This window comes from Sminthopsis crassicaudata, chromosome 1, assembly GCF_048593235.1.
Source record: "Sminthopsis crassicaudata isolate SCR6 chromosome 1, ASM4859323v1, whole genome shotgun sequence".
Lineage (NCBI taxonomy): Eukaryota > Metazoa > Chordata > Mammalia > Dasyuromorphia > Dasyuridae > Sminthopsis > Sminthopsis crassicaudata.
Genome location: NC_133617.1, coordinates 47,685,462 through 47,712,040, shown reverse-complemented (window position 1 = coordinate 47,712,040; position 26,579 = coordinate 47,685,462). Strand labels below are relative to the sequence as shown.

At 37.8% G+C, this 26,579-nt stretch overlaps 1 protein-coding gene across 1 annotated transcript in view; it reads left to right on the top strand.

Annotated features, from left to right (window-relative positions):
• The first annotated feature begins 8,803 nt into the window (after positions 1–8,803).
• LOC141561682 (ceramide synthase 4-like) overlaps positions 8,804–26,579 on the top strand; it is a 36,624-nt gene continuing 18,848 nt past the window's right edge. Inside the window, exons 1-5 of the mRNA XM_074301587.1 lie at positions 8,804–8,976; positions 20,883–21,092; positions 23,788–23,905; positions 25,416–25,534; positions 25,718–25,775. Coding sequence (XP_074157688.1) covers positions 20,920–21,092; positions 23,788–23,905; positions 25,416–25,534; positions 25,718–25,775 — 468 coding nt within the window. The 5' untranslated portion in view covers positions 8,804–8,976; positions 20,883–20,919. The remainder of the gene's footprint in view (positions 8,977–20,882; positions 21,093–23,787; positions 23,906–25,415; positions 25,535–25,717; positions 25,776–26,579) is intronic.

Below are 26,579 nucleotides of genomic sequence, written 5' to 3'. Positions count from 1 at the left end.
TCAGCTCAATATGTTCAAAATAGTAATCATGACCCTAAACCATTCCATCCTGCTACCTTCTCTATTATCACAGAAGAAAACATGATTTTTGCTCGTATCGAGATCATAAGTTAAGAGTTATATTAGGCTCCCCTCACTCTCCATATCCAATCTGTTGTGAAAGCCTGTCCATTTTGTTTTTATAGAATTTCTCAAATATGGTCTCAAATATGGCCAACATTTTAGGAAGGGAAGGGAAGGGAATAGATGGAAAAGGGAGGGGAGTGGAGGGGAGGAATCAGTCATTTGATCCAGTGGCAAGATACAGATCAGGACAACTGGTGATGGTTTCGGATGCCATGGAAGACCTTGGCCTTTTTAAGCTAAAATCTTTAACCATCTCAGTTAGTCTGAGACTAGGCCTAATCAGTGATTCAAGATAAAGTTGTGTATCTCAGATCAGTTCTATGAGGAATGTGAATTGTTGTTTGAATTTTATAGATAAGATAATGGACTCTAATGGGATCACAAAAAAAAACTAGGAAGTATTGAAGCCAACTAATTGGAGTAGGGTAGATTTCAAAGGCAGAGGTAGTCTGAAATAAGGCAGAGTAGAAATAAGCCCTGTAAGCTTCTTGAGAAAGAAAAATGGGGGGAATAGAAATATAGGGAAAGAGGGGATGGCTGCCAGCTCAAAGAAAGGTCTCATGTTTCCAGAAGATTGTTTTATAAAAAGATACTAAATATTTGCTCTAGAAGAAAGAAAAGTTGGAGGAGAAAAAAATCAGGTTAATCAAATCAATTCAGTTGATCTTATTCCTTAAGCAATCTTCCCAAATAGCCCTTACTCTGCTTTAACTCTTCACTTTCAGATATGGTTGCAAAGAGTGCTCCAGAACTCTTTCAGTAGTCAAATAGTATCCAGAAAACTATCCCAAGAGGGTTAAATCTAAGAAAGAAAGAGAAAAGGATGCAAGCAGGCTTAGAAATAGATCTTTGTCAGTTGATTGACTATTCAGTGTCCTTTTTAGGAGCTGGGAAAATGATTGATTAAATTCAATAGAAAGTGAACTGTATACCACGTTCAGAAGATCTAGGCTCAATTACCCTGCTATTACCATTGTATGACTTTGGCCAAGTCACTTAGCCTTATTGTGCAGGCCTCAAATTTTTCATCTATTGAATGAAAGGATTATATGAGATGATCTAAAATTCTCTTCCAGCTCTAAATCTATTAATTTAGACAGAGCTGAGACAAAAGGGGAATTGTCTCTGTCCTTGAGGAGTGAATAACTTTGCAATGAGTACACACAAGAGCATAACACAGAGGACAATGTGATAGAGTCACTTATGGACAGATATGACTTGACTCAATATCCTATTAGTTTAGGTATGATGTTGGAATGAAATGAGGTACTTATAGCTCTCTCCACAATTAACAAAAGAAAGTTTACTTAATGATACTATGGGAAGGCTATTTACTAAGCATATTCAAACACTTGGCTTAAGGAAACATAGTTTTTCCTTACTTTCATAAAGTCAAAGGCTACAAGAAAACTATATCAATGGAAGCACAGCTTGGATGTCTGGATTAATTTAAGTCTCTTATAATCTTTCTGGGAAAAAAAAAAGCCTAATTTGCATAGGGAAGATTAGGATGTTCCTCTCACCTAATGAACAATGAAAAGAGCAAATGCAATCACATTTATTAAGTTTTTTCTTGGCCTTATGTGCCAATGGTTGTGCCAAGTGCTGGGATAAAAAAAAAAAAATAACATCATACTCACCCTCAAAATCCTTACATTCTAACAGGTGTGGGAGGAGATGCAACTTGTCCATTGATAAGAAGAGAGTGATGGTGGCTTAAAGAAAAGAAAAAGGACTCCAGGAGAATTTGAGGAGGGAGAGAATACTTTCTAAAAATTACACAGTATCTTCTTTTACTATGTACTACTTTAAAATTTCATATACCAACTATTTACCTGTCAACCCAGAGAAGAAACTCACATATTATGTCTCAATATAAAACTATTAAAAAAGAGGCCTGGAGTAGGACCAGATGGATTTACATGTGAATTTTACCAAACATTTAAAGAACAATTAACTCCAATGCTATATAAACTATTTGAAAAAAAAAATAGGGATTGAAGGAGTCCTACCAAATTCTTTTTATGACACAGACATGATACTGATACCTAAATCAGGTAGGCTGAAAATAGAGAAAGAAAATTATAGACCAATCTCCCTAATGAATATGGATGCTAAAATCTTAAATAAAATATTAGCAAAAAGACTACAGAAAATCATGCCTAAGTTAATACACTATGACCAAGTGGAATTTATACCAGGAATGCAGGGCTGGTTCAATATTAGGAAAACTATTGGCATAATTGACTATATCAATAATCAAATTAACAAAAACCATATGATCATCTCAATAGAGGCAGAAAAAGCATTTGATAAAATCCAACATCCTTTCCTACTAAAAACACTTGAGAGTATAGGAATAAATGGACTATTCCTTAAAATAATCAGGAGCATATATTTAGAATCGTCAGTAAATATCATATGTAATGGCAATAAACTGGAACCTTTCACAGTAAGATCAGGAGTGAAACAAGGTTGCTCACTATCACCATTACTATTCAATATTGTAGTAGAAACGCTAGCCTTGGCAATAAGAGCTGAGAAAGAGATTAAAGGAATTAGAGTAGGTAATGAGGAAATCAAACTATCACTATTTGCAGATGATATGAGAACCCCATAGACTCTGCTAAAAAGCTATTAGAAATAATTCAGAACTTTAGCAAAGTTGCAGGATACAAAATAAATCCATATAAATCCTCAGCATTTTTATACATTACCAACACAATCCAACAGCAAGAGATACAAAGAGAAATTCCATTTAAAATAACTATCTATAGTATAAAATATTTGGGAATATATCTACCAAAGGAAAGTCAGGGATTATATGAGCAAAATTACAAAACACTTGCCACAAAAATAAAGTCAGATTTAAATAATTGAAAAGGCATTAAGTGCTCTTGGATAGGCCGAGGGAATATAATCAAGATGACAATACTCCCTAAACTAATCTATTTATTTAGTGCTATACCAATCAGACTCCCAAGAAACTATTTTAATGACCTAGAAAAAATAACAACAAAATTCATATGGAAGAACAAAAGGTCGAGAATTTCAAGGGAAATAATGAAAAAAAAACAAATCAAATGAAGGTGGCCTAGCTGTACCTGAGATATATATATATATATATATATATATATATATAATAAAGCAGCAGTCACCAAAACCATTGGCTAAGAAATAGACTAGTTGATCAGTGGAATAGGTTAGGTTCACAGGACAAGATAGGGAATAAAAATAGCAATCTAGTGTTTGACAAATCCTAAGATCCCAACTTTTGGGATAAGAATTCATTATTTGACAAAAACTGCTGGGAAAACAGGAAATTAGTATGGCAAAAACTAGGCATGGACCCACACTTAACACCACATACTAAGATAAGATCAAAATGGGTCCATGATTTAGGCATAAAGAGCAAGATCATAAATAAATTAGAGGAACATAGGATATTTTACCTCTCAGATTTATGGAGGAGAAAGGAATTTGTGACCAAAGGAGAACTAGAGATCATTATTGATCCCAAAATAGACAATTTTGATTACATCAAATTAAAAAGCTTTTGTATAAACAAAACTAATGCAAATAAGATTAGAAGGGAAATAACAAATTGGGAAAACATTTTTACAGTTAAAGGTTCTGATAAAGGCCTCATCTCCAAAATATACAGAGAATTGACTTTAATTTATAAGAAATCAAGCCATTCTCCAATTGATAAATGGTCAAAGGATATGAACAGACAATTTTCAGATGATGAAATTGAAACTATTTCCACTCATATGAAAGAGTGTTCCAAATCACTATTGATCAGAGAAATTCAAACAACTCTGAGATACCACTACACACCTGTCAGTTTGGCTAAGATGACAGGAACAAATAATGATGAATGTTGGAGGGGATGTGGGAAAACTGGGACACTGATGCATTCTTGGTGGAGTTGTGAATGGATCCAACCATTCTGGAGAGCAATCTGGAATTATGCCCCAAAAGTTATCAAACTTTTGTTAGGTTCTTACTAAGTGCTAATGAGATAATGAGATATTAGGTTCTTACTAAGTGCTAAGTCAGTACTTAACAATTCTCTAGTTCAACCCCTTTGAATTCCTGGGGAAGAGCTTGCATGCTTAGGAGGAGCAAGCTCATTGGTTGAAGTAATTTTTCCCAGAAGCCCTTGCATTATCCCATGCCCATTTTCTGGGAGGATAAAAGAGGGCAGCTCTGGAGGAAAAAGTCAGTCTCTGCTCTAGATCAGACTTGAGGCAGCTCTCTGCAGGAAAGGAAGTCAGCTCTCTACAGGAAAAATAATCTGTCCGAGAGATTTGAGTTGACACAGTAGATCTCCTCCCAGAGAGTGATGGGCAGTCTCTGGAGATAACAGCACAGCATGTTACACCCTTTGATCCAGAAGTGCTACTACTGGGCTTATATCCCAAGGAAATACTAAAGAAGGGAAAGGGACCTGTTTGTGGCAGCCCCTTTTTTGTAGTGGCTAGAAACTGGAAAATGAATGGATGCCCATCAATTGGAGAATGGTTGGATAAATTATGGTATATGAATGTTATGGAATATTATTGTTCTGTAAGAAATGACCAGCAGGATGAATACAGAGAGGCTTGGAGAGATTTACATCAACTGATGCTGAGTGAAATGAGCAGAACCAGAGGATCACTATACACTTCAACAACAATACTATATGAGGATGTATTCTGATGGAAGTGGGTATCTTCAACATAAAGAAGATCCAACTCACTTCCAGTTGATCAATGATGGACAGAAACAACTACACCCAGAGAAGGAACACTGGGAAATGAGTGTAAACTGTTTGCTTTTTTTGTTTTTTTTCCCCCCAGGTTATTTTTACCTTCCAAATCCAATTCTTCCTTTGCAACAACAACAACAACAAAATTCAGTTCTGCACATATATATTGTATCTAGGCTATACTAAAACATATTTAATATGTAGGAATGCTTGCCCTCTAGGGGAGGGAGTGGAGGGAAGGAGGGGAGAATTCGGAACAGAAGGGAATACAAGGGATAACGTTGTAAAAAAAAAATTACCTATGCATATGTACTGTCAAAAATGTTATAATTAATAAATAAATTAAAAAAAAAAAAAAAAGAGGCCTAGGTTAGGGCAGAGCCAAGATGTTAGGAGAAAGGGAGGGACTCACCTGAGCTCTCCCAAGCTCCACTCCAAATTACTTTAAAATAAGGATTCAAATCGATTCTGGGGAAGTACTACCAACAAAAGTTTGGAGTAAACAATTTTTCACCCCAAGTCAGCGTAAGAAATCATCAAGAAAGGTCTGTCCCAGCAGGGTTATGGTCATGCTACAGCCCAGAGCAGACCAAGCAGAGGCACCAGAATCATTCCTGGAGGCAATTTGGTGGCAGCAGCTTTGGGAATTCTCAAGTCACAGATGGTAAGGGGTAAGACAGCTGGTCAGAGATTACAGGGGAATCTTTGCTTGTTCTGGGTATAGTCATCTGTTGTATTGCGCATACATAACTCCAGGTCACAGTTTCAGAACTAAGAGAAGCACTAACTCATTAGAACTTGTGGAAGTAGGAGTGCAGGAATGGTTGTTAGAGTTCCAGGGCAGGGAGTGGGAGAGAAAAGTGTTTGTGGTCACACAGAGACCAGAGCAAAGCCAGGAAAACAATGCACATATTTCTCATTAGATCATAAACATCTTGGAAAAAAATGAAAACCCTACAGACTCCTGGAATCTTTCCCTGCATTATTATTTCCTTTCTGAAAAAGAAAAATTCTACCTGGATAATCCTAAATTTTGTTTTTAATACCCTGTGACTAAATGATAAGTTGTCAGATATGACTTATACTAGAATCAAAGAGAGCTAAGGAAATTTTTCACTTTGTTATGACACTTGTTATAACTATGTTTCTCTTTTCCTTTCATAGCAAAGTTCTATAATGAAGAAGTTTTAGAACTATAATTCTAAATCTATTAAATAACAAATTGATACAGGAACATCTCTGAACTACTGTAATAAGATGCAAGTATAAATATCTTAAAATTTTTACCTATTTGTGGCTAAATTATAATATAGCAATGATATCTTCCTAAGAGGAAATAACTAAATAATGTAATAAGACAAAAATGTAACATGAAAGTTTTCTAATGAAATGGAATAGGAATTTTGAGAAAAACAATAGGATTAGAGTATTTTCTCTAAAATGCAATATAAATATACAGATGCATATGACTGTCTTTCAAAATCTGTCTATCATGGAAATTTACCCTTTGAGCATGTTTAGGGATTAAGCGCTCAATATTAGATTTTACATATAAATTATGATGATTTACTATTGTAAAGAAAATGAAATTATTTTTCTATTATTAAAGTATCTGCCTGATAATTTTAAAAGGCAAAAGAACTCATTTTATGGTTGGATCTCATAAATTTTTAAAAGATTCTTATATCAGATGTAGGATTTGGGTAAGGATAAAAACAGCAAATAATGTATAAACTGAAATTCTTTGAAGTTTCAAGATTGAAGAACCACATTTAAAAGATTGTACTAAATTATATTAAGTTAGAATTATCTAGGAACCTCTAGATTTGGAATCAAAGAAGTAGATCCCCTTTAGACCTGATCTGAGGAAATTGGATCTCTATGTTTTGTTTAGAAATCCTTAACCAAGGATTTATGTTATGTTGACCAGAAACTCAGATCCAAAGATTGAAGCAAAGAGTTTCTTATCTGAAAACTGGTCCAGTACTGATCAATCAATCATTTCTAAGGTCCTTCTGACTACCCCTATAGCTGTCATACTTGTAGATGTAGACTCCTAGATCATCTCAAGAAAGTTTCTGCTTCTGAGTGGACAACAGAACCCTCTGGGGCCCTCAAAGTTCTTCTAATATGGAACCACAAGCAGATACCTAGATAAGAGAGTGGTCCAAAAATTTTCCACAAGGGTTAAGTATACTGTCCTCTTCCCTTTGGTTGTGTACCTAACCAACAAAAAGGCCCGGTTCAAGCATGTGTTGATATTTTCTCCTACTACATTCTTGGCCCTCCCTTTCTTTTCTGATTGCAAGCAAACAATGGCTAGCAGTGATACCTGGAACACATTCCCAGATAGATTACCTTTATTACCCCCTAGGCAATATTTCATCCTGGCCCATCTGGCTTCTCATAGCATCTTAGCTTATACTTGCCTCTCTTTAATTGACCAGAGAGGTAGGGATTCATGCAGACCCCCTGTCTTTGACCAAAAGGGAGAAATGTCAGAATATTAGGAGATACCCCATTTTCTCAGTAGACTAAGAGAATATAATAAAAATGACAACTCTACCTAAATTAACCTACCTAGTCAGCCCCATATCAATTAAATTACCAAACAATTATTTTACAGAGGTAAAAAAAAATTTGAATTCACCTAAAAAAATCCAAAAGATCAAAAATATCAAAAGAATCATTGGGGAAAATAGAGAAGAAAGGTGGCCTAACAATGCCTTATCTCAAATTGTATTACAAAGCAATATTAGGAAACATTAGCCTTGACTCACACTGAAGAACTGGCTGGGGACCCTCAGTCCCTGAAAGAACCTGAGATTGTTACAACTTAAAACTTGTGAGAGATTTCCAGCTGCCTGCCTTTCCCCACCCCTCCATCGATGCATATATTTCATGGGCACGAAACAAATTTGTTTCTATCTGTAAAAAATGTAAATTAGTTTTTGACCCTTTAGAATAGATAGCCACTCACTTCAGTTGAGGTCAAATGCCAAAGATGGGATCCTCCCTAGATTCAAAGCTTGTTACTGGATCCTTGAGAATATGGAGTCGGGGGTGGGGGATGGGGGTAGGGAAGGAAAAGTGTAAAGTGCTTGAAAGGTAGCAAGAGGCTGTATGTCTTTGTGTTCAGAGTGGGAAGGGGGTGTCTTGAGCTTGGAAGTACCGGAGGTGTCTGAAAGGAGAAGGTACCCCTATTTCTGGAGGGTGCCCCAGTGTAGGGCAGAATGGTGATGCTGAGGGGAGGGGGATGGGTGGAGGTGTATGGAGGACCGGGTGCGGGTCGGAGGTTGGTTAAGTTCCTGAAAGGCTAGAGGCGGTGGGTGGAAAGATCGGTTGATTCCCGCTTTCAGTACTGAACTAGAGAGCCAGCTGCCAGACCGAATAGGTGAAGATGAATCAGATAAAGGTTTCGCGATTTCTGATGCTTCTTTGGAACCTATCGGCTCCAATAGTTCCTTTTCCCGCTCCCCAGCGGCTTCTTCCTTTTTCTCCTCCCCGCCCCCACACCCTCTCCTGCTGACTACACTTTCAGCCCCAGCCCCAGGTCCCCGGCCAGCGATATCCACCCACCTCCCTCCAAAAAACACCTTCCAGAACACGTCCCAAGTTCTCCCTGTGTTCCCATCCCTCCCATTCCGAACTCAGGCTCTATTTCGCTCTAAACTTTCCTCTGCCTTCCATTTTCCATTCTCCCGCAATCCCCCAGGAAAACGTTTCCTCCCAGAACTCCCTTCTTTTCCTGGTAAATTCCCCCTTCCCAGTCTTTCATCTGGGTCCCCTTCTCCTTCTGAGCCTGCAGGACTTCCAGGACTCAAGTGTGTACGCGGGCCCCCACCCTCCTCTAGGATGCTCCTCCCATTCCCTGGAGCCCCAGACGCCTCCTTCTGCCAGAGTCCTCCCTCCTCAGAGAGGCAGCCGTAGGGTAATAGAGAAGTTCCTCGGAGACTAGTCCCCGCGTGATTGTGAGAGACCCTTTTGCCTGGGCAGCGGAGACACAGATGTATACCGTGCCCCTTGAACCAGGACTGCTCAAGTGGAGGGCATAATCCGTCTCAACTGTTTTCCATCTCACTGCACCTCAGTATCAGGTAAGCGTTTCCTCGCTAGATCCTTTATTCTCCTTATCTGGGAAGAAGGTTCCTTAAGGGGTTACTCCAACTCACATTTAGGCAGCTAGGGCTCACAACCCCATGTGCAGGACCCCCGCCCTGCTGCTCAACTAAGATGAATCTGGGGATCCTTTAGATTTGTCCTCTCGGTAGCACTCTCTGTCTCTCCCCCCACTCCATGGCTGAAACATTCTTTCTCTTCGGCTCCTCTTCTTTCAAAAAGCATTTTTTCTCTGTTACTCATAAGACAATTAGGTTGCCCAGTGGATAGAGACATGGGCTAAGAATCAAGAAGATCCAGCTTCCTAAATTCAAAATCTGGCTTCGGATTCTCACTAGCTGCGGAACCCTGAAAAGTCACATTATCCTATTTGTCTTAATTCCTCATCTGTAAAATAAATTGGAGAAGGAAATGGCAAGCCACTTAGTATCTTTGCCAGGGAAACCTCAAAGTGAAGTTATGAAGAGGTGTAGAAAACAAATCAACATATTCTTTTAAGGATCCTATCAAGCACTTATTCCTGTCTGAGATATTTGCTCTTACTCCTGCACCCACCACGACCCACCAGTGTCTCTCCTTCCCCTATTATCTTGCATCTGTCTGGTATATAGTTCTATGTGTAATGTCTTCATCAACACAATTCTCTCCAATTGTGATGCTAGAGAAAACCTTTGAGAGTCCCCTGGACAGCAACATCAAATCAGTCAATACTTAAAGAAATTAATTGAGAAATTTGTTGGAAGGTCTGGAATTTGCTGAAATGTTGAAGCTGAAGCTTAAATGCTTTGGTCACATAATGGTAAGACAGGACTCATTGGGAAAGATTCTGATGTTGAGAAAGATTGCAGGCAAAAAGAGAAGGAGGAAGCAGAGTTTGAGATGGATAGATAGTGTCATGGAAATAATGAACATCAATTTAAGACTTCCAGCGATAGTGGATTAAAAGGGCCTGGTGTGCTATGGTCTAGGCCTCTAGGGGGTTTGGAAGAGTAAGATATGACTAACAACAAAAGTGAATTTTTTCCCCCCCCCTGAGGCTGGGGTTAAGTGACTTGCCCAGGGACACACAGCTAGGAAGTGTTAAGTGTCTGAGACCAGATTCGAACTCGGGTTCTCCTGAATTCAAGGCTGGTGCTCTATCCACTGCACCACCTAGCTACCCCTCAAAAGTGAATATTTCACTTTTGCCTTTGCACAGTGACTAACATATGGTTGGGCTTTAAAAAATTATTGCTTGATGATTAATTTATCTGCCACATGCTTCTTTCAAATCTCAAGGGAAACTCTATGGTTCTTCACACACACACACACACACACACACACACACTATTCCTACTTTGTCTTTTCTCTTTATTCTAATCTTGTAGTTCCCAAATGACCCCAACTCCCCATGACACAAGCTTCCTCCTCTGAGTTATTCACACTCCTGTGATATCCCTATTTTATATATATACACACATAAACACACACACACACACACTACACATATCTCAAATGCTATGTATCCATATCACTAATACAAACCCATGTCAAACATATATATACATATATGTGTGTGTATGATACATCTTTGTCATTCTTGGGTCAAATCCAGTTCCTCCAAAGTTCTGCTACTCTCAGGTTACACATTTAATCCCTTTTTCATATCCTCTTGAGTGTCTTTCACAGTATATTCCTAGGAACAATCCCAAATGGAACTGTCCAGAGGCTGATCCAGATTTGCTCCCAGGTAGATAGTCCTAAACCCTGAAGAAATCTGCTCAAAGTCCCCAGGTTAGATGGTTGAGGGACAAGGTGGACTCCAGCCTGGATTCAGTTTTTCATCTTGGTTGGCTTAGAGGCAGGACAATGTTTTATTGGAGGAGAAATTGGATAGACTGGTGCTCATCAAAGGGCACCATCCATGGTCTGAACTGCTGGTGCTGGATGGGATGGCATAGGATAAAGCCTAGTTTTCAGACTTAAAGAGGTGTGAAGAGAAGAACCACAGTGGCACCCTCCTCCCTATCCAGGGGTAGCCTTCCTTTGCCTTCTTGTGAATATTAAAAGTAAATGCTGAGCTAAGAACCCCATTCCCAAGGAAGGCCTTACTGGTTTCTCCATTCCACTCTTAATTATCTTTTCTCTGTTTTGCTTCTGTGGCTCCCAAATGACTTCACTTCCCCATCCTACACCCCTTCGTGCTTTCCCCTATTCCTATGATATCATCCCATGAAATACAAGTTAGAACATCCATATGCAAAACACATATCTGAGTCAAACATACCTAACATGTCACACATCATCTTGTGTCACACATATCACACATAATAACATCCTATTAGCTTCATATTGCACAGATATTCCATCTGTTAGGCACATTTGAACATTCCTCTGGGAATTATATTCTTGGAGGTTACAGAGGATCAATATGATCAGAAGGATGAGGGCCAGAATTCTAGGAGTCTGTGTGAACTCAGAGAGGGGTGAATTCAAGATATACCAAGGAGACAAAATTGACAACACTTGGTGACTAAAGGTGTGTGTGGTTGATAAGGATAAGGAAGGGTGAGGAGTTGAGGAATACTCCAAAATTTCAAACAAAGGGCACAGAAAAGAGAATAATGTTCTGGATAGAAAAAGATACATTTAGAAGAAAACTGAGTTGGGGTAGGCGGGAGATAAAACATTTTATTTAGGACATATTGAGTTTGAGATCCATCCAGTTGGAAATGTTCAAATAGTTGGTGATATAGGACTGGACCTCAAAAGAGGAGAATGTAATCAACAAACAATCAGCAGGAGTTTTATATATATATATATTTTTAAATCTTTATATTTCCAGCAGAGACTCAATCAGTATTTGTTTAATGAATAAACATTGGGTGGGAAATATGGACAATTTTCTATCTCTAGCTCATTTCTATTGGGCTATATAGATACATACATCAAATAACAATCTTGTGGGGTATGCCATGCAAGTAAGAGTTTACCTAATTTACAGATGAGGAAATAGGAACCCAGAGAAGGTCACTGCACTATACCATATGTCTTCTAGGGCAGTGATACTTGCTAAGCTGGTGAGAAGAACCACCACAGTCATTTGCAGTTACAAGGCCCCTTTCTTCCACTCCCATCCCCAGCTAAGAAAGGTTTCTAGGGGAAAGGTTTCTAGGGGAAGTCACTGTGAAATGGCTTCACCTCCCTTCCCCACTTACTGGTCCAATTTAGTCTGGGTGAATTCACCCTCCACTAGAAAATTCACAAGAAGTTTGTTGATTCCAGTTGGCTCCCAGGTGAGATATAATATCCCCCTCTCCTAGAAGATAGTCTGGGAAAAATACTGGAGAATGTTGTCAAGGAGGCTTTCTTGCTCTACAACTTGGGATTACACCCTTGCTTTTCCAGATGCTCAGATCCATGGAAAGGGAGAACAGCTGTTCCAATTAGATTAATGGAAATGGCTGTTGAATACTGGGACCCACCTGGGGTTCCCTTCAGAAGGTGGAGTTACAGCCTCCTGAGGATCCAGATAGGAATCAGACTTGAAATGGAGATAAAGCCTCCTACCAATATCAATAGATTTGCTCTGTGCAAACTTGACACTAGATATGCAAATACAAAAATTTTCCTCAAACACAGGATTGCCTCTATTACCCTTTACTCCTACTCAATAAAATCTAGTGTCTCCTTAAAAGTAATATTTTGATGTGGTACTAGGATACAAAAGTGCTGAATCAAAAAAATATATTGAGGTTCCAGGACTTTCCCCATACTATCCACCAAATGTTGGGGAATAGGATTTGTACCCAAAAATATATTGGAGTTATGGGCTGGTGTCACAAAGTATCTCAAAATAATTTGTAGGCTTAGACCTTCTATTAATCAAGAGGCAAAGATTTTTATTATTATAGCATTGACTGATGGCCAAGTTCTAAAAGGTAGTCTTAGCAATTAACAAAGAGAAAAACTCATAAGTTCCCTAGCTGAACTTGCCATTTACAATGGGAAAGCTTAGTAAGCAAAATAGTTACAAAATGAGTTAGTATCCTAAAAGGAGTTAGTGAAGAAGTGGGGTTCACATAGTTTCTTTTATCTGAGAAAACCTCAGGGGTTGACATCATAAATTGGCCTTCTGATTGGATACTATTAACTGTGGGGTTCTGATAATTTTGTCAATGCAAGGACAACAAAAAGGCCCACTTAAAAACAAAAGGCCTGCTAAAGGATAGAAAATCCTGCTTACCTCAGAGAGTATCTTGTGGGAATTGTTCTAGGGCTCATGGTTACCAACACTCACTTAATTCAACAAAACCTTCTCCAGGTTCAGCATCAAATAGAAAACCTGTTTTTTTCATAAGCAGGCCCCTTCTTTCTTCTACTCTTCTGGCACTTGACTCATCCTATTGGTTCTCTCCAATGTGACCCTTGTGTTTTTCTGTTTCTCAGCTACCACTCCTCAAAGGCCATTCCCTCTCCCAACTCTAAGATTTCTTCTTGCTTATCCCTCATACCTAGAATGTTCTCCCTTCTCATTTCAGTCCACTTTCTTCCCTATGGTCCTTTTGAGAGAGCCTTTTTCCAGCCAAAAGTTTTTCCTCTCAAAAGTTCTTAAGATAATGCTTTCCCTTTGAAACTACCTCCTATTGGCACAATGTATTTTGTATGAACATAATTATTTAATGATTGGCTCTCTCATTAGAACATGAATCATAGACCATATGATTGAAAGCTGATAGGACCTTAGTTATCATTCAAATAAACTTCCTCCTCCAACTGAAGAGGAAACTGGGTGGAAATGATGTGCCCAAGATTAAGAAGGGCTAAGGGTCCAGGATCATTTAACTAAAGGCTAAGAAGTGCTAAAGCCCAGAATTTCACCTAAATCTTTTCACTTCAAATTAAGCTCTTTGACCACTTTGGAGAGCACTGAGTTTAGAAGAATAAGGGAGACTGGTTTGAAGGATTGGAAGTAAAGCTAGGAAGTCTTGAGGGTAGGGACCATGTTATTTCCAGTTGATCCTGGCCTTGAAGTCAGAAAACTGAGTTTAATATTGGAGCATTAGTGAGCTGTGTGATCTTACTTACATCACTGCCCTTTATTGAACCATATTTTTTTAACCTGTAAAATAGACAAGGAGAAACCAGAAGCATTTATGAAATATGTGCTTATCCTTACACTATACTAATTCCTGAGACAAAAGAAGACAAAAAAATACTCCATGCAACTTAGGGATACAATGGATAGAGTCCCTAGACTTGGATTCAGGAAGACCAGAGTTCAATTATGCCTTGGATACTTAATAGCTATGTAAATCCAGGCAAATTACTTTATCTATTTAGTCTCAGCTTCCTTGATTGTAGAGATAATAACAACACTTGTCTTCCAGAATTATTGTAAGGATCTAGTGAGAAAACTTGTAATGTGTTTAACACAATGCCTGCCACATGATATTCTTCTATTCCTCTCAGTCCTGAAGGAGCTTACATTTTAATAAGGACACAAAAGGGAACTAAAAAGGTTAGGAAGTTTGGTCTAGAAGTCTAGACAATCAGAAGAGCCAACAAGAGAATGAAGGATGGTTACCCTGGACCCCTCCTCAAAATGGAGACTCCAGGAAAAATTCACTTCTGGGAAAAGAAGGCCAGAATAGCAGAGGGATAATCTGGGATGAGAAGGCTCTGGGAGGAATGGATATACTAGGTAAAGGAAGCATTTACCCCAAGAACTGGAATAAATTCCAGGGTAAGATTAAAGCATGTGGGAAAAATCTAGAAAATCAAAAGTAGAGTTGACAAGGGAATTAGATAGTAAGATGGCTAATTAGTTACAGGGTAATCTTCTTGTATGACTTCCATGACTGCTCTGCTTTCTTCTGGGCTTCCTCAACCTTTTTTGTCAACAGCCCACAATCTGGCATTCCCTTAAATATTTTGGTTCTATGAGATCTTTACTTCAAAATTAAATCAGGAGTATTTCCCATGCTTTCTTCCTTCTTTCTCTATTTGTAGCTTCATTTTAGAAAATCCATTTCAACAGTTTGAGATTGCCTTAGGGGATCCTGGGTTCTCCTTCAAGGAGATGATGGATTGACTTTTACAGGGAAAGTTAGACAAGGATTCTTTTTCATATATGAGTTAGATCTCCCCTTTCTGAGATTCAGGGATCCCAAGCCTTTAGGCAAGTAATATGGATTCCATTGGATGGTAAATTTGCAAGGTCTGAGATAAAAATCCCATAATTTCAGATTTGAGACATTGGTTTTCTCATGTTAGTTTTCTAATTCACTGGACTAGTGAATTCTAATAAGCCAGTATGAATCAGAGACAAATATATTGTAGTTTATTCAAAGTATGACACACTCCTATAACACATGATAGAAATGTGTGACATTCCCAATTTGGCCGGTACTATTTTTACATTACATGAAACACAGAAAAAAATTGGGGTTCTTACTGTAGTGCTCCTGGTCATACAAAATAAAAAAGGAGAATGTATATCATTAGCTTCAGGAGATTGAGAAGGGATATGTCCTTGTTAGTAAAACAAATTGCACTAAATCAAAAGGAACTGTCCATCAGATAGATAAGGAATAAGAACATTCCTTATGCTGTTGAAGTCTTCTTTAAAGCAATTAAGTTTTTTGGTGAACAAGAGGCATTGAAGGTTTCAGAACCAGATGTTGCAGTTTATGCAGGAGCCATTAACTGCAAAATGATTATAGAACAAGGTGGAATTATTCATGGTCTTCCAAAAACCCATTTTCAAATGGTTCTAGCCAGTCTTACTTGTATCTGCACAAAAGTTCTTTGTATAATTGCTAGTATCTGACAAGAGATCATAATCATCTGTTTGTTCAAATATTCCAGTGAGGAGGAACCTGCTGTCTATTGAAGTAGCCCTTCTACCTTGACTTCGCTCTAGTTGTTAGGAACTCTAGTTGTTTTTCCTGACATCATGCCAAAATTTGCTTTCACCAATTTGATTCTGTCCTCAGGTTGAATTGGATAAGGCTGACCCTTGACAAGACTAATACACGTGACAGACCCTCAAATACTTGTCTAAAGTAAATACTCCCAGTTTTTCTAAGCAATCTACATGTGCTATGAACTCATAGCACATCCTATAGGTCTTTTCTAGATCCTCTCCAGTTTATCAGTGCCCTACTTAAAACAGAACTTAGCCAATACCTTGTAGCCCAGATATGTTTTGATTAGGTTAGAGAAGAGATCATCTGAATCTAAGAACAATGAGATTATCTCCTTCTGAGTCCTAAAATCCTCATTCAAGGAACTGTGAATCAGGAAGTTTGAATGCTTTGCCCAAAATCACACAATTAATAAGTGACTGAACTAAAATCTTTGAACCATATACCTGCCAAAGTGGTAGTGTCATCTTCCCCTAATTAAAGTTCAGTGGCTCCATATTATCTGTAAAATCAAATATAAATCATTTTACTTTTTTAAGTTAAAAAAATTTTAGTAAATATTAAACCAATTGTCTCCAAAGAATTATGTTCTCATGACACATTTTTAAATTTAATCTGCATTATTAATATTTTCTTCCTCTCTTTAAGTCCAGAAATCAATAAAACAATAAATCAGACCCAAATTTGTTGTATTGGGGATTTTCAAAGTATAAATGTTCACACTGAAAGTTAACAATCTACTCTGTAATTGCTTTCCTCTTCAGTACTTCTCTCCATGTACACTGTATACCTTAACTAACCTATTTGCTATATCTCACACACAGGGGATCTGTGCTTTTGTAGTAGTTGGCTTATACCTGGAATGTTCTCCATCACTTTTGCCACTTAAAATCTGGTTTTCCTTCAAAACATCTCAACTCTGTGATCTTCTATAAGAAGTCTTTCCTGATCCCTTTCCCTTTCTCCTTCTGAGACTTACTTTCCTTTTACAGTATATTACTTTTACTTCCTTTTACTGTACATATGTACTTTTTTGTATATTGTCTCCTCTATTAGAATGTAAGCTCTTTGAGGGCAGAGTTCATCTTTTTGTCTTTCTTTGAACTGTCATATCTTGGAGCCTTTCAGAAATATAAGCACTTAACACCTACTTGTTGATGGATTGATTTTGCTTCTCTTTTTCTCTGCCAAAGAAAAGAAGCTTTCATGGAAAGCTAAAAACTAGTCATTAATAGGAAGTTTTTTGGTAACCCTGATATCTGGACTGAGATAACAAGAGAGTTCCTGTATTTCTCACCTTTTAAATCATAAGACTGTCATAGAGATATTTAACTAATTTAACTAATTAACTAATTGATAAAGTCTTTCAAATAAACAAGATTTTAAAAGAGCTTACTATGTGCCAGAAACTGTGCTAGAAATAAATTTTAAAAAAAAAAAAGTTATTTCCAAGAGTTAACATTCTTTTTTTTTTCTTTTTTCTCTGAAGCTGGGGTTAAGTGACTTGCCCAGGGTCACACAGCTAGGAAGTGTTAAGTGTCTGAGATCAGATTTGAACTCGGATTCTCCTGAATTCAAGGCTGTTGCTCTATCCACTGCTCCACCTAGTTGCCCCCCAAGAGTTAACATTCTAATCAGGGAGACAGCATATAAACAACTGTGTGCAGATGACATAAACAGGATAAATTCAAGGTAATTGCAGACAGAAGGTTTTACAATTAATGGATATTAGGAAAGATTTGTTGTAAGAGGTTTTAATTTTTTCTGTTTTACTTTTTTTAATTAAAGCTTTTTATTTTCAAAATATATACATGGATAATTTTTGACATCCACCTCTACAAAACCCTGTGTCCTAATTTTTCCCCTCATTTCAGTCAGCAAGTGATCCAATATATGTTGAACATGTGCAATTTTTCTATACATATTTCCACAAATATGCTGCTCCAGAAAAATCAAATCAAAAAGGAAAAAAAATGAGAAAGAAAACAAAATGCAAGCAAACAACAACAACAAAAGTGGTCCACATTCAGTTCTCACTATTCTCTCTCTGGGTGCAGATGGCTTTCTTCATCACAAGACCATTGGAACTAGTCTAAAACAATAGGTTTGATTTTTAACTGAAACCTGAAGGAAGCCAAGGAATCCAGAAATTAGAGATAAGGAGAGAAAGCATTCCAGGCATAGGGATTAGTCAGTGCATTTGTCTATAGTTGGCAGATGTGGTGTTTTTTCCAAGGAGGCCAATGGAAAAAAATGGAGAAATATGGACTATATGGACTATGAAAATTTGATGAATTCAGAATTAATAGCATTGCTAGATACAAAAAAATAATGATTAATGGTTTTTGACACTTTAGCATTGCAGTAGATAGAACAGTAGACTGGAGTCAGGAACACCTGAATTCAGATACTGTCTCAGACATATATTAATTGTGTGATTCTGGGAAAATCATTCATCCTCAGTTTCCTCAACAATAAAATGGACATAACAATAGTACTTACCTTCCAGAGTTCTTATAAGGATAAAATGAGTTAATATCTCTAAAATTGTAAATCTTAAGTTGCTATATAACTTTTAGATATACTGATGATGATGATGATGATGATGGTGGTGGTGGTGGTGGTAGTAAAGGAAAATTTAGAAGTTTCCAAGGGAGCACTCCCGGGATTTGTACTTGTACTTGTCTTACCCATGGGTTCAAAAATTAATTTCCCAAACATAAAATGAAGGAATTATAATAGACATGAATTCATCTAGAAAACATTTGAATTCAGCTTTGCCCTCTGGATTTAGGAAAATCTTTTCCTCCAAAGAGGCAGTGCAATTAGGAGACCAATTTGGGGAGCCAATATATCTGGTTTCTGGAAATATGCCAATAACTTTATTGAGTGAACTCAAGCAAGCCCTTTATTCTCTGTTTGTGGAGGCTAATTTCAAAGGAAGAAGGGATCAAGATTTCTTGACTATTGCCCAACAATTAGCAGGCAGTGCTAATTGAATAGTTCTGTAAGGCCTGTGCCTCTGAAAAATGAAGGCAGAAGATAACATATATCCTTCAAATAATAGTCCATACAGCTTTCATGTATCAATAAGATTTACTGAAGGATCTGAGTCTTTATAGAGATGAGTTAAGGCTACCGAGATCTTAAACAGATATTGAGAGCAGGTTTTGCAAATGTTACTTGTTACAGGAGCAGGTATGGTCCAGCTGCTTCATAATATTGGACAAATTTACTGACTATGCTGTTGGAGGAAAAATAATCATGTTCCAATAAAACAAAAAACAGGAAATTGTTAAGGACCACATGTAAGTGTGAAGAGGCAGGACAATTCTCCAAAAAAAAAAAACCAGCTATGTATCATAACATTTGCAGGAATTGCAAATCAGCCTTTACTGATACAGATGTTGCTTGTGAATTGGGAATGAAATAAATTGGAAGCAAGAGGGAAAAGGAGAGAGGTCAGAGAATACAATTGCCTTTGTCTTTTTGTATCATTATCATCCTCTCACATGAAGGTGTCTATTCTTCTGGTCAGAATTAGATCCCCAGAAGCCATTATCAGGTGGCTGCCATAACAAATGGTGCCCCACATTGGACATCAAATGTACTGTCCAGACTGACTCTCTAGAGGATCTTAGTAACAGCCTGAGTCTTTGGTCTTAGAAGAGGAGTGATGAGGCAGGGACCCACATGGATGGTTAAATGTGGAGTCCATTTATTTCAAGTTCTCTCAGCCTTAAATACCTTAGTACAATTACATCACCATAGCACACTGAGCATGTGCTAACTATAATATGATTACATCACTGCTGCATACTAAGCCCATGCTAACTATAAGCACCTTGCTATTATTATGTAAATACCTTTTTTCTGCAAGTATACACAGGTTGTCCTGACTTCTCAGGAAGGCTGAGACACCCCCCCCCCAAGGGGAGATAGAACAGAACCAGACACTGTCAGCAGGTTTCCTCTGGGCTAAAGGGTCTTATATCTCACCGAGAGTTCCCCCATTTTTTTGTGATCCTCTACAGTTACTCTTGGTTAGGTCCTTTCATATGAAGGACACATTTTTTGAATCTATTGTTACCTTAGTTGGGGGGAAAGAAAAGAAATTGTTCTTCTGCATAGTTGTCTCCCACAGTGGGGCTTACATTATGCAGTTTCAGTAGACTTTACAGCAGAAAAGATGATCACTATCCTTTGGAAGTGGAAGAACATTCAGGGGATGGAGGCACCTGGTCTCCCTGAACACAGAACTCATGTCCCAAACTCCCAACATGAGGTTGAGTACAACTTCTATCTGCTCAAGCATCTCTTCCACATCCAAGCATCTCTCAACAACAGGGGCTATCACCCATCCTCTCCCTGAAAGTGAGATCACTTTTCTTGCTCAAAATGAATGGTTACCCCTTGCTTTGTAATTATCTTTTTTCTTCTGAGAACCCTCTCAATTCTGGCATTCACTAAGCCTTCCACCTCTAGCATTCTGGATTCTCAGGACCCTACCCTACCAGTTCTTTGATTCTAGCATCTATTTTCCTTTTTGTGAAACTGTATTCCCTGACCTCTGACATCTTGACAATCCATGGTCACATCAAAAATAGCTGGGTTAATCTGTTTAAGGCAGATGCTGGACAGACTGGCATACTTTTATGCCAAGAAAGATTTAGGTGGCAGCCAACATGTTAAATGAGAACTGCCCAGCCAATATGTTCTCACCTAATCTTTGACCCCAATTACCAGGATCTTTGAGTAGCATAAGCATTAGGAACATCCCAGGACATGGAATGAAGAGACCTGAATGAGTCTCCTCCTATATAGGGACATCAGTTTTTCTATCTATAAGATGAAGGGGTTATAATTCCTAAGGTCCCTTATAGTTATGACACTTTCTGTTTCTAAAATTAATGATCTAGATGCACTGACTCTGTTGAAGAGAATTTTTGAATAATCAACACATGTTTTTTCCCTAGAAATCCTTCTTGAGACATTTGATGCCTTACCCCCAGGATGCTGACCACCCTGTATGAGTCATTTTGGAACACTGAATATTGGATCCCCCCTGGGAACACATGGGCTGACTTGGAAGATTCAGATGGCATCATATACCCTCATCCCAAGGATCTACTGGCAACTATTCCCCTGACATTTGTCATGACAATCATTAGATATGGCATTGAAAGGTGAGTCAACTGTCAAAGTTCTCCCTTTACCTTTGGGTATTCCCAACTTTCTGCTATTCCCAACTCACTCAGTATACACCTTTCTTTGTAACAAGGGGAAAAAAATTAATCAAGACCAACAAATGCATCAACCACATACGACAATGTATACAACATTTTACATAGTGTCTTATATCTGTAAGGAAAACAGGGACCAAATAATTTCCTAATCTCTTCAAAGGAAAATGTAAGAAAGAATTACTATGGAATTATCTAGCACTCAGATCCATTTACATTTATTGTAGTCACTGTATATGCTGTTCTTACAAGTTTCATTTTACATCCATTCAAATTTTTTCAAGTTTCTCTAAATTCCACACATTTATCATTTTTGTTTATCCCACTAAATTCACACACCACAATTTATATAGTTGCTCCCTAATCAATGGAAATCTACTATGTTTCCAATTTCTTTTGTTTGCTATCACAAAATACACTATTAAGATTTCATTATATGTGAGACCTTTCTTTATATAACTGATATGCTTAGGATACTATATGTACTTAGCAATCAGATATCTGAGTCAAATGATGCCAACAGTTCATTGGCTTTTGTAGCATTAATTCAAATTTCTTTCTAGAATAATCAAACCAATTCAGACCTCCACCAATATTGTGTTATTATGCCTGTCTTCCCACAGCCTTTTCCAACAATGACAATTTATACCTTTTGTCGTTTAACCATTTAATGAATAAGAAATGAGTTATTTTGTTCTGTGTTTCTCTTATTAGTGATGTGGGAAAATTCTTCTATTTGGCTACTGATAGTTTATAATTCTTTTGAGAACAGTCTGTCATATCTTTTGATGACTAATCTCTTGGAAAATTGTTTCAGCTTTCATTATGTGTTTTAGATCTCTATCTTGCATATAGGACTTTTTGATTGAAAGATTTTTTTCATAGTTAAGGTTATAATTGTTCATTTTCTTCCATTTATTTCTGTATAATTAATTTGTATGCCCTTCTTGTAAGTTGATGACATGTCCTTAAGTTTGATTTTGCTTACACTTATTTCATGCTGTTGTGTTTAAGTGAAATCTCCCTTGGATCACCCATATGCATTCTTTTTAGTCCATTATTTTCATTTTACAGAAGAGAAAACTGATGCCCAGGGAGATAAAGTGTTTTACCCAGGTTTACATAATATGTAACAGCAGAGATTACAACCTATACCCTCTAACTCCAAATTTAACATTCTTCTCACAATATCATACCATTCAAAGGAGTTTTATAAAAATTTTTTCCTCCAAAAATTTGTGAGATTGTGGTATTTGAATATTTAATGCATGTATGAAGCTCCTCAATTCAAAAGTTGATAGGTCCTCCAGGAGATGACTATCCCAGGTTCAAGGGGTTCTGTAGGTCCATGTCCCTAATTTATATAGTTCATGAGCCTTCACTAATGCTTTCACCTTTTTTAGTCAGCCAAAATACATAAATACTTCACGTCAAAAACATTTAATAAAATGTCAGGGTAAAAAAAGTAACCTCACATATGTGGGACCTAATCTCCCCAAATCAGTAGAAAGAATGGACATATTTTGTATTTCATATGAGTAGATTATTTGCGTGGGAAGAAAACTCATATTTTTGATGCTGCTGGGTTGTTGATGTTTTCTCCGTAACTTAAGTCTCATAGTTTACTAGATAAGCTAGGTCCAATCCCCACAGGATTCTGGTCTGATAAATTAGCTGTGGTTTCTTTCTTATACTTCCAGCTTCTGACTAGTTTCTTCAACTACCATTCTATTAGAGTTTTTATTGTTGTTACTGTTGTTTTCTTTTTCTAGATCCTTTAGAAAAAAAGCTCTAGGATCAGAAGAATGCTCTCCTGCTTTATTTTTATTTTTCCTTTTTTTTTTTTTTTTTTCTGAGGTAATTGGGGTTAAGTGACTTGCCCAGGGTCACACAACCAGGAAGTGTTAAGTGTCTGAGGCCAGAATTGAACTTAGGTCCTCCTGACTTCAGGACTGGTGTTTTATCTGCTCAGCCACCTACCTACCCATCCTGCTTTATTTTCTATTGAAGTTTTCATTTTCACTGCAAGACATTTTCAACCCTAGGGCTTTTTATTTATATATTTAAAAAAAACAAAACAAACAAACAAACAAAAAAACAACAGGGTCTTTCTTAGCACTTAATGCCTTTGGTTATGTCTTCCCTTTACACAACTTATGGTACTTGATCACTTATATCAGAAACTTCATGCTAGCTTGGAGTGACTATTCTATTGAAATTAATTTTCATCTTTTTGAAGATTTAGGTATGAATCAGACTGTTTATTTGCCAAATGATTATCAAATACTTCTGAGAATCAGAGTTTTTCCCTAGACCCTAAATTTCTCCAGTTATCCCCATGTATTTGAGTAGGTTGAAAAAGATACATAGGTCATCTATATCCAAAAGTATATGCTTGTTTCTACTTTTCTCAGATCCATTCTTGGCTTGTTCATGAGTGAATACTGCTCATATAGATATGATGGGATGTAATTGAGCCATGAGAAATGAAGTAATGTCTTAGCATTTCTCTGCCTTGTGGATGACAGTGATCCTTCAAGCTATGCCAATTTAGCTATGTTAGGTCAGTCGGTGGGCAAGATCTGGCCATAAGCCTAAGAATTCCTATATATTCAACTCCTCCTATCTCCTCTCACAGGATGGTAGGGTTACCTTTGAGCAGAGCTTTCGGTGTGCGTAACCCCATCAGGATCAAGGCTACTCCCAACCCCATCCTGGAATCATTTTTTCAAAGCCAGAGAAAGAATCCTGAAAAGGTGAGCAGGCTCCAGATTTGGATTCTGTTAAGGATCCCAGAAGAGTTAAGCCTCCATTTCCTTCAACAGTATAATCCCTATTGTTATGCTGTCCATGAATAAGGAGTTGGGAAGATGGGAGATGCTATGTGCTCAGAATTCACTCAGATACCCCATTCTTTATGTTGCTGTTTCTTCTAGAGAGGAATCAAGTTCTACCAATCTCTAACATCAGAGAGGATTAAGAACTCAAAAGAACTTTACTAATTCTACTTCTACCCTGATGTGCTTTGTGATTTTAGTCAAGTCACATGACTTTTTTTGAATGGAGTCTTGATTTTCTCATCTGTAAAGTGAAGAGATGATCTCCAACATCATTCCCAGTTTTTCCAGTCTGCATTCTGTAGACATGGGGTTCCCCCTCCCAAAAATCATTTCCAATATCTCATCTCCATATCCAATCAGTTGCTAAGTTTTATTGTTTCCATGATATTTCTTGAACCATCCCTTTACTCCTTCCACAGTCACTTTAATTCAGCCCCTCATCACTTCTGCACCTACTCCCACTATTACAATGGCCTTCTAATTTGATCCATTGCCTCCATCATCTTTCCTTCTAAAATTCATGCTCCAGTAATCAGACATTCCTAAATTTCATGTCTGAGTGTGTCACCTCTCTGCTCCCTTGAGTGACTCTCTTGACTAAAAGAAAATTCAAGTAAAGCCCTCTACAATTGGACTCCAATCCAACTTTCAAGACTTATTGCATATCATTACACTACACATACTATGTTCTAGTCAAATTCACTTATTTATTATTATTTTTATTTGATATTCCATCCCCCACCCCCATGCTATGTCTGGAATACTCACCTTCTTCAGGTGCTCTTCCTCAATTTGGAAACCCCAATCCCTTCAAAGCTTTCTGCTTCTTTGAGAAACTTTCCCCAATTATTAATATTCTCTTGACATTATTTTGCAATTTGTTTCTATTTTATATTTATATACAATATAAATACACATATATAATATACATAAATACATATACAAATATATAATATTATATGTATATTTTAATATATACACATGTTGTTTCCCTTTAATTGAATGTAAGGTCAGTGAAGGCAGGGGATGTTTAGTTTTCATATTTCCACAGTACTTGGCAAGTTAGTTGCAGACTCTTTTCTCCTCCCTTCCCCCACCCCCACAACATGGGCCTCCTCTTTTCCAAAGGACAATAAGACTATGGCTTAGGGAATGCTTTGATTGAGAGGTCATGCCCTCCAAAACTGCAGGGTAGGGTTGGAGGGGAGAAGGCAACTCCATAGATTCTGCCCCTGTAGACTAGGCTCAAGCCTTGTGGACCAAAACATGCTTTCTACCATGTTCTTGGAAGCCTCTGGATCCCTGAGGGACAGAGGAGGTGCTCCCTGATTAAAGAGATTATGTGAACTTAGGGGAGAGGGTGGTGACTAGAAGCTAAGATTCTTCCTTTGTCTACTTTGACCCTAATCCTCTCCTGTTGTCCTAGTATGAGCTGAATCGACTGGCCAGCCAATGCAACCTCTCTGTGAGGCAAGTTGAGCGCTGGTTTCGACACCGGAGAAACCAAGAGCGACCATTAATAAGCAAGAAATTCTCTGAAGCCTGGTGAGCTGGGGGGACCTGATGGAAGACTGGTCCCAAGGTATCTAGACTTGGGTCAGTGGGCCATGGGGACCAGGACTGACTTGGAAACCAGTGACCCCACTTGTTCATCTCTCCATTCATTCCCTCTCACTCCCAGCAATATGATCTCATCCATTCATTTCTACCCTTGTTCTGTATTTTCAGTTGGAGATTTTTATTTTACTCCTGTTCTTTCTTTGGAGGTTTTCTCATCTTCTGCAATGTGAGTATGTTCTGTCACATCCCTCCCACATGACCATCCCTCCTCATTTGATTTCTCCTCCTCTGCATTCCCATTGTCTTTGTCTTCTGCCTTTTTCTATCCATTCATTCTTTCATATTTCTCCAATACTTTTGTCTCTCATCTTCTTTCTCCCAGTCCTCTTTGTGCTCTGTTCCCATGCTGTTCACTTTGTCTCTTCTTGCTTTCCCTTCTTCCTGTCCTTTCCCATGTTCCTGTACTCATCATCCCTCTTCCTTTACCTTTTGTGAATTTTTTGACCTCTCCATGTTTTATTCTCTTCATCTTTCTCCCTCCTCCATCCCAAGTTATTTCTGTTTCCATTGCCTTGATTCTTCTCTTTGTGATTCTGCTCTTCCATTCTCAATCCTACTGCCTTCTTAGGCTTCTCCCTCCACACACACATACACACACACATATACACACACTTTTTTCCTTTCTTTCTCCTCCTTTTTTCTTCCTTTTTCATCTTGTTTCCCTCTTTTCCTATCTATTTCCTCATCACTCCACTTCTTCTTGCTCTAGATCCACTTTTCCTCCTGCTAACTCTGAATTGTTTTCCATTTTCTTTTTACCTTTCCACTTTTCAATCTCTATTTTGTTGGGGATAGTAGTGTCAAGATCACAGAATCTCTGAGGTGATAAAGTTAGATTGGTCAGTCTGATAAACATAGAAACCCTGAGTGAAATATGAATTGAAACAGAAATAGTGCCACTCAGCCATAGAAATGAGGGTTTCAGAAGGAGCAAGGTCAGGCTTAGTGGAGGGGAACAGGACGGAATAGA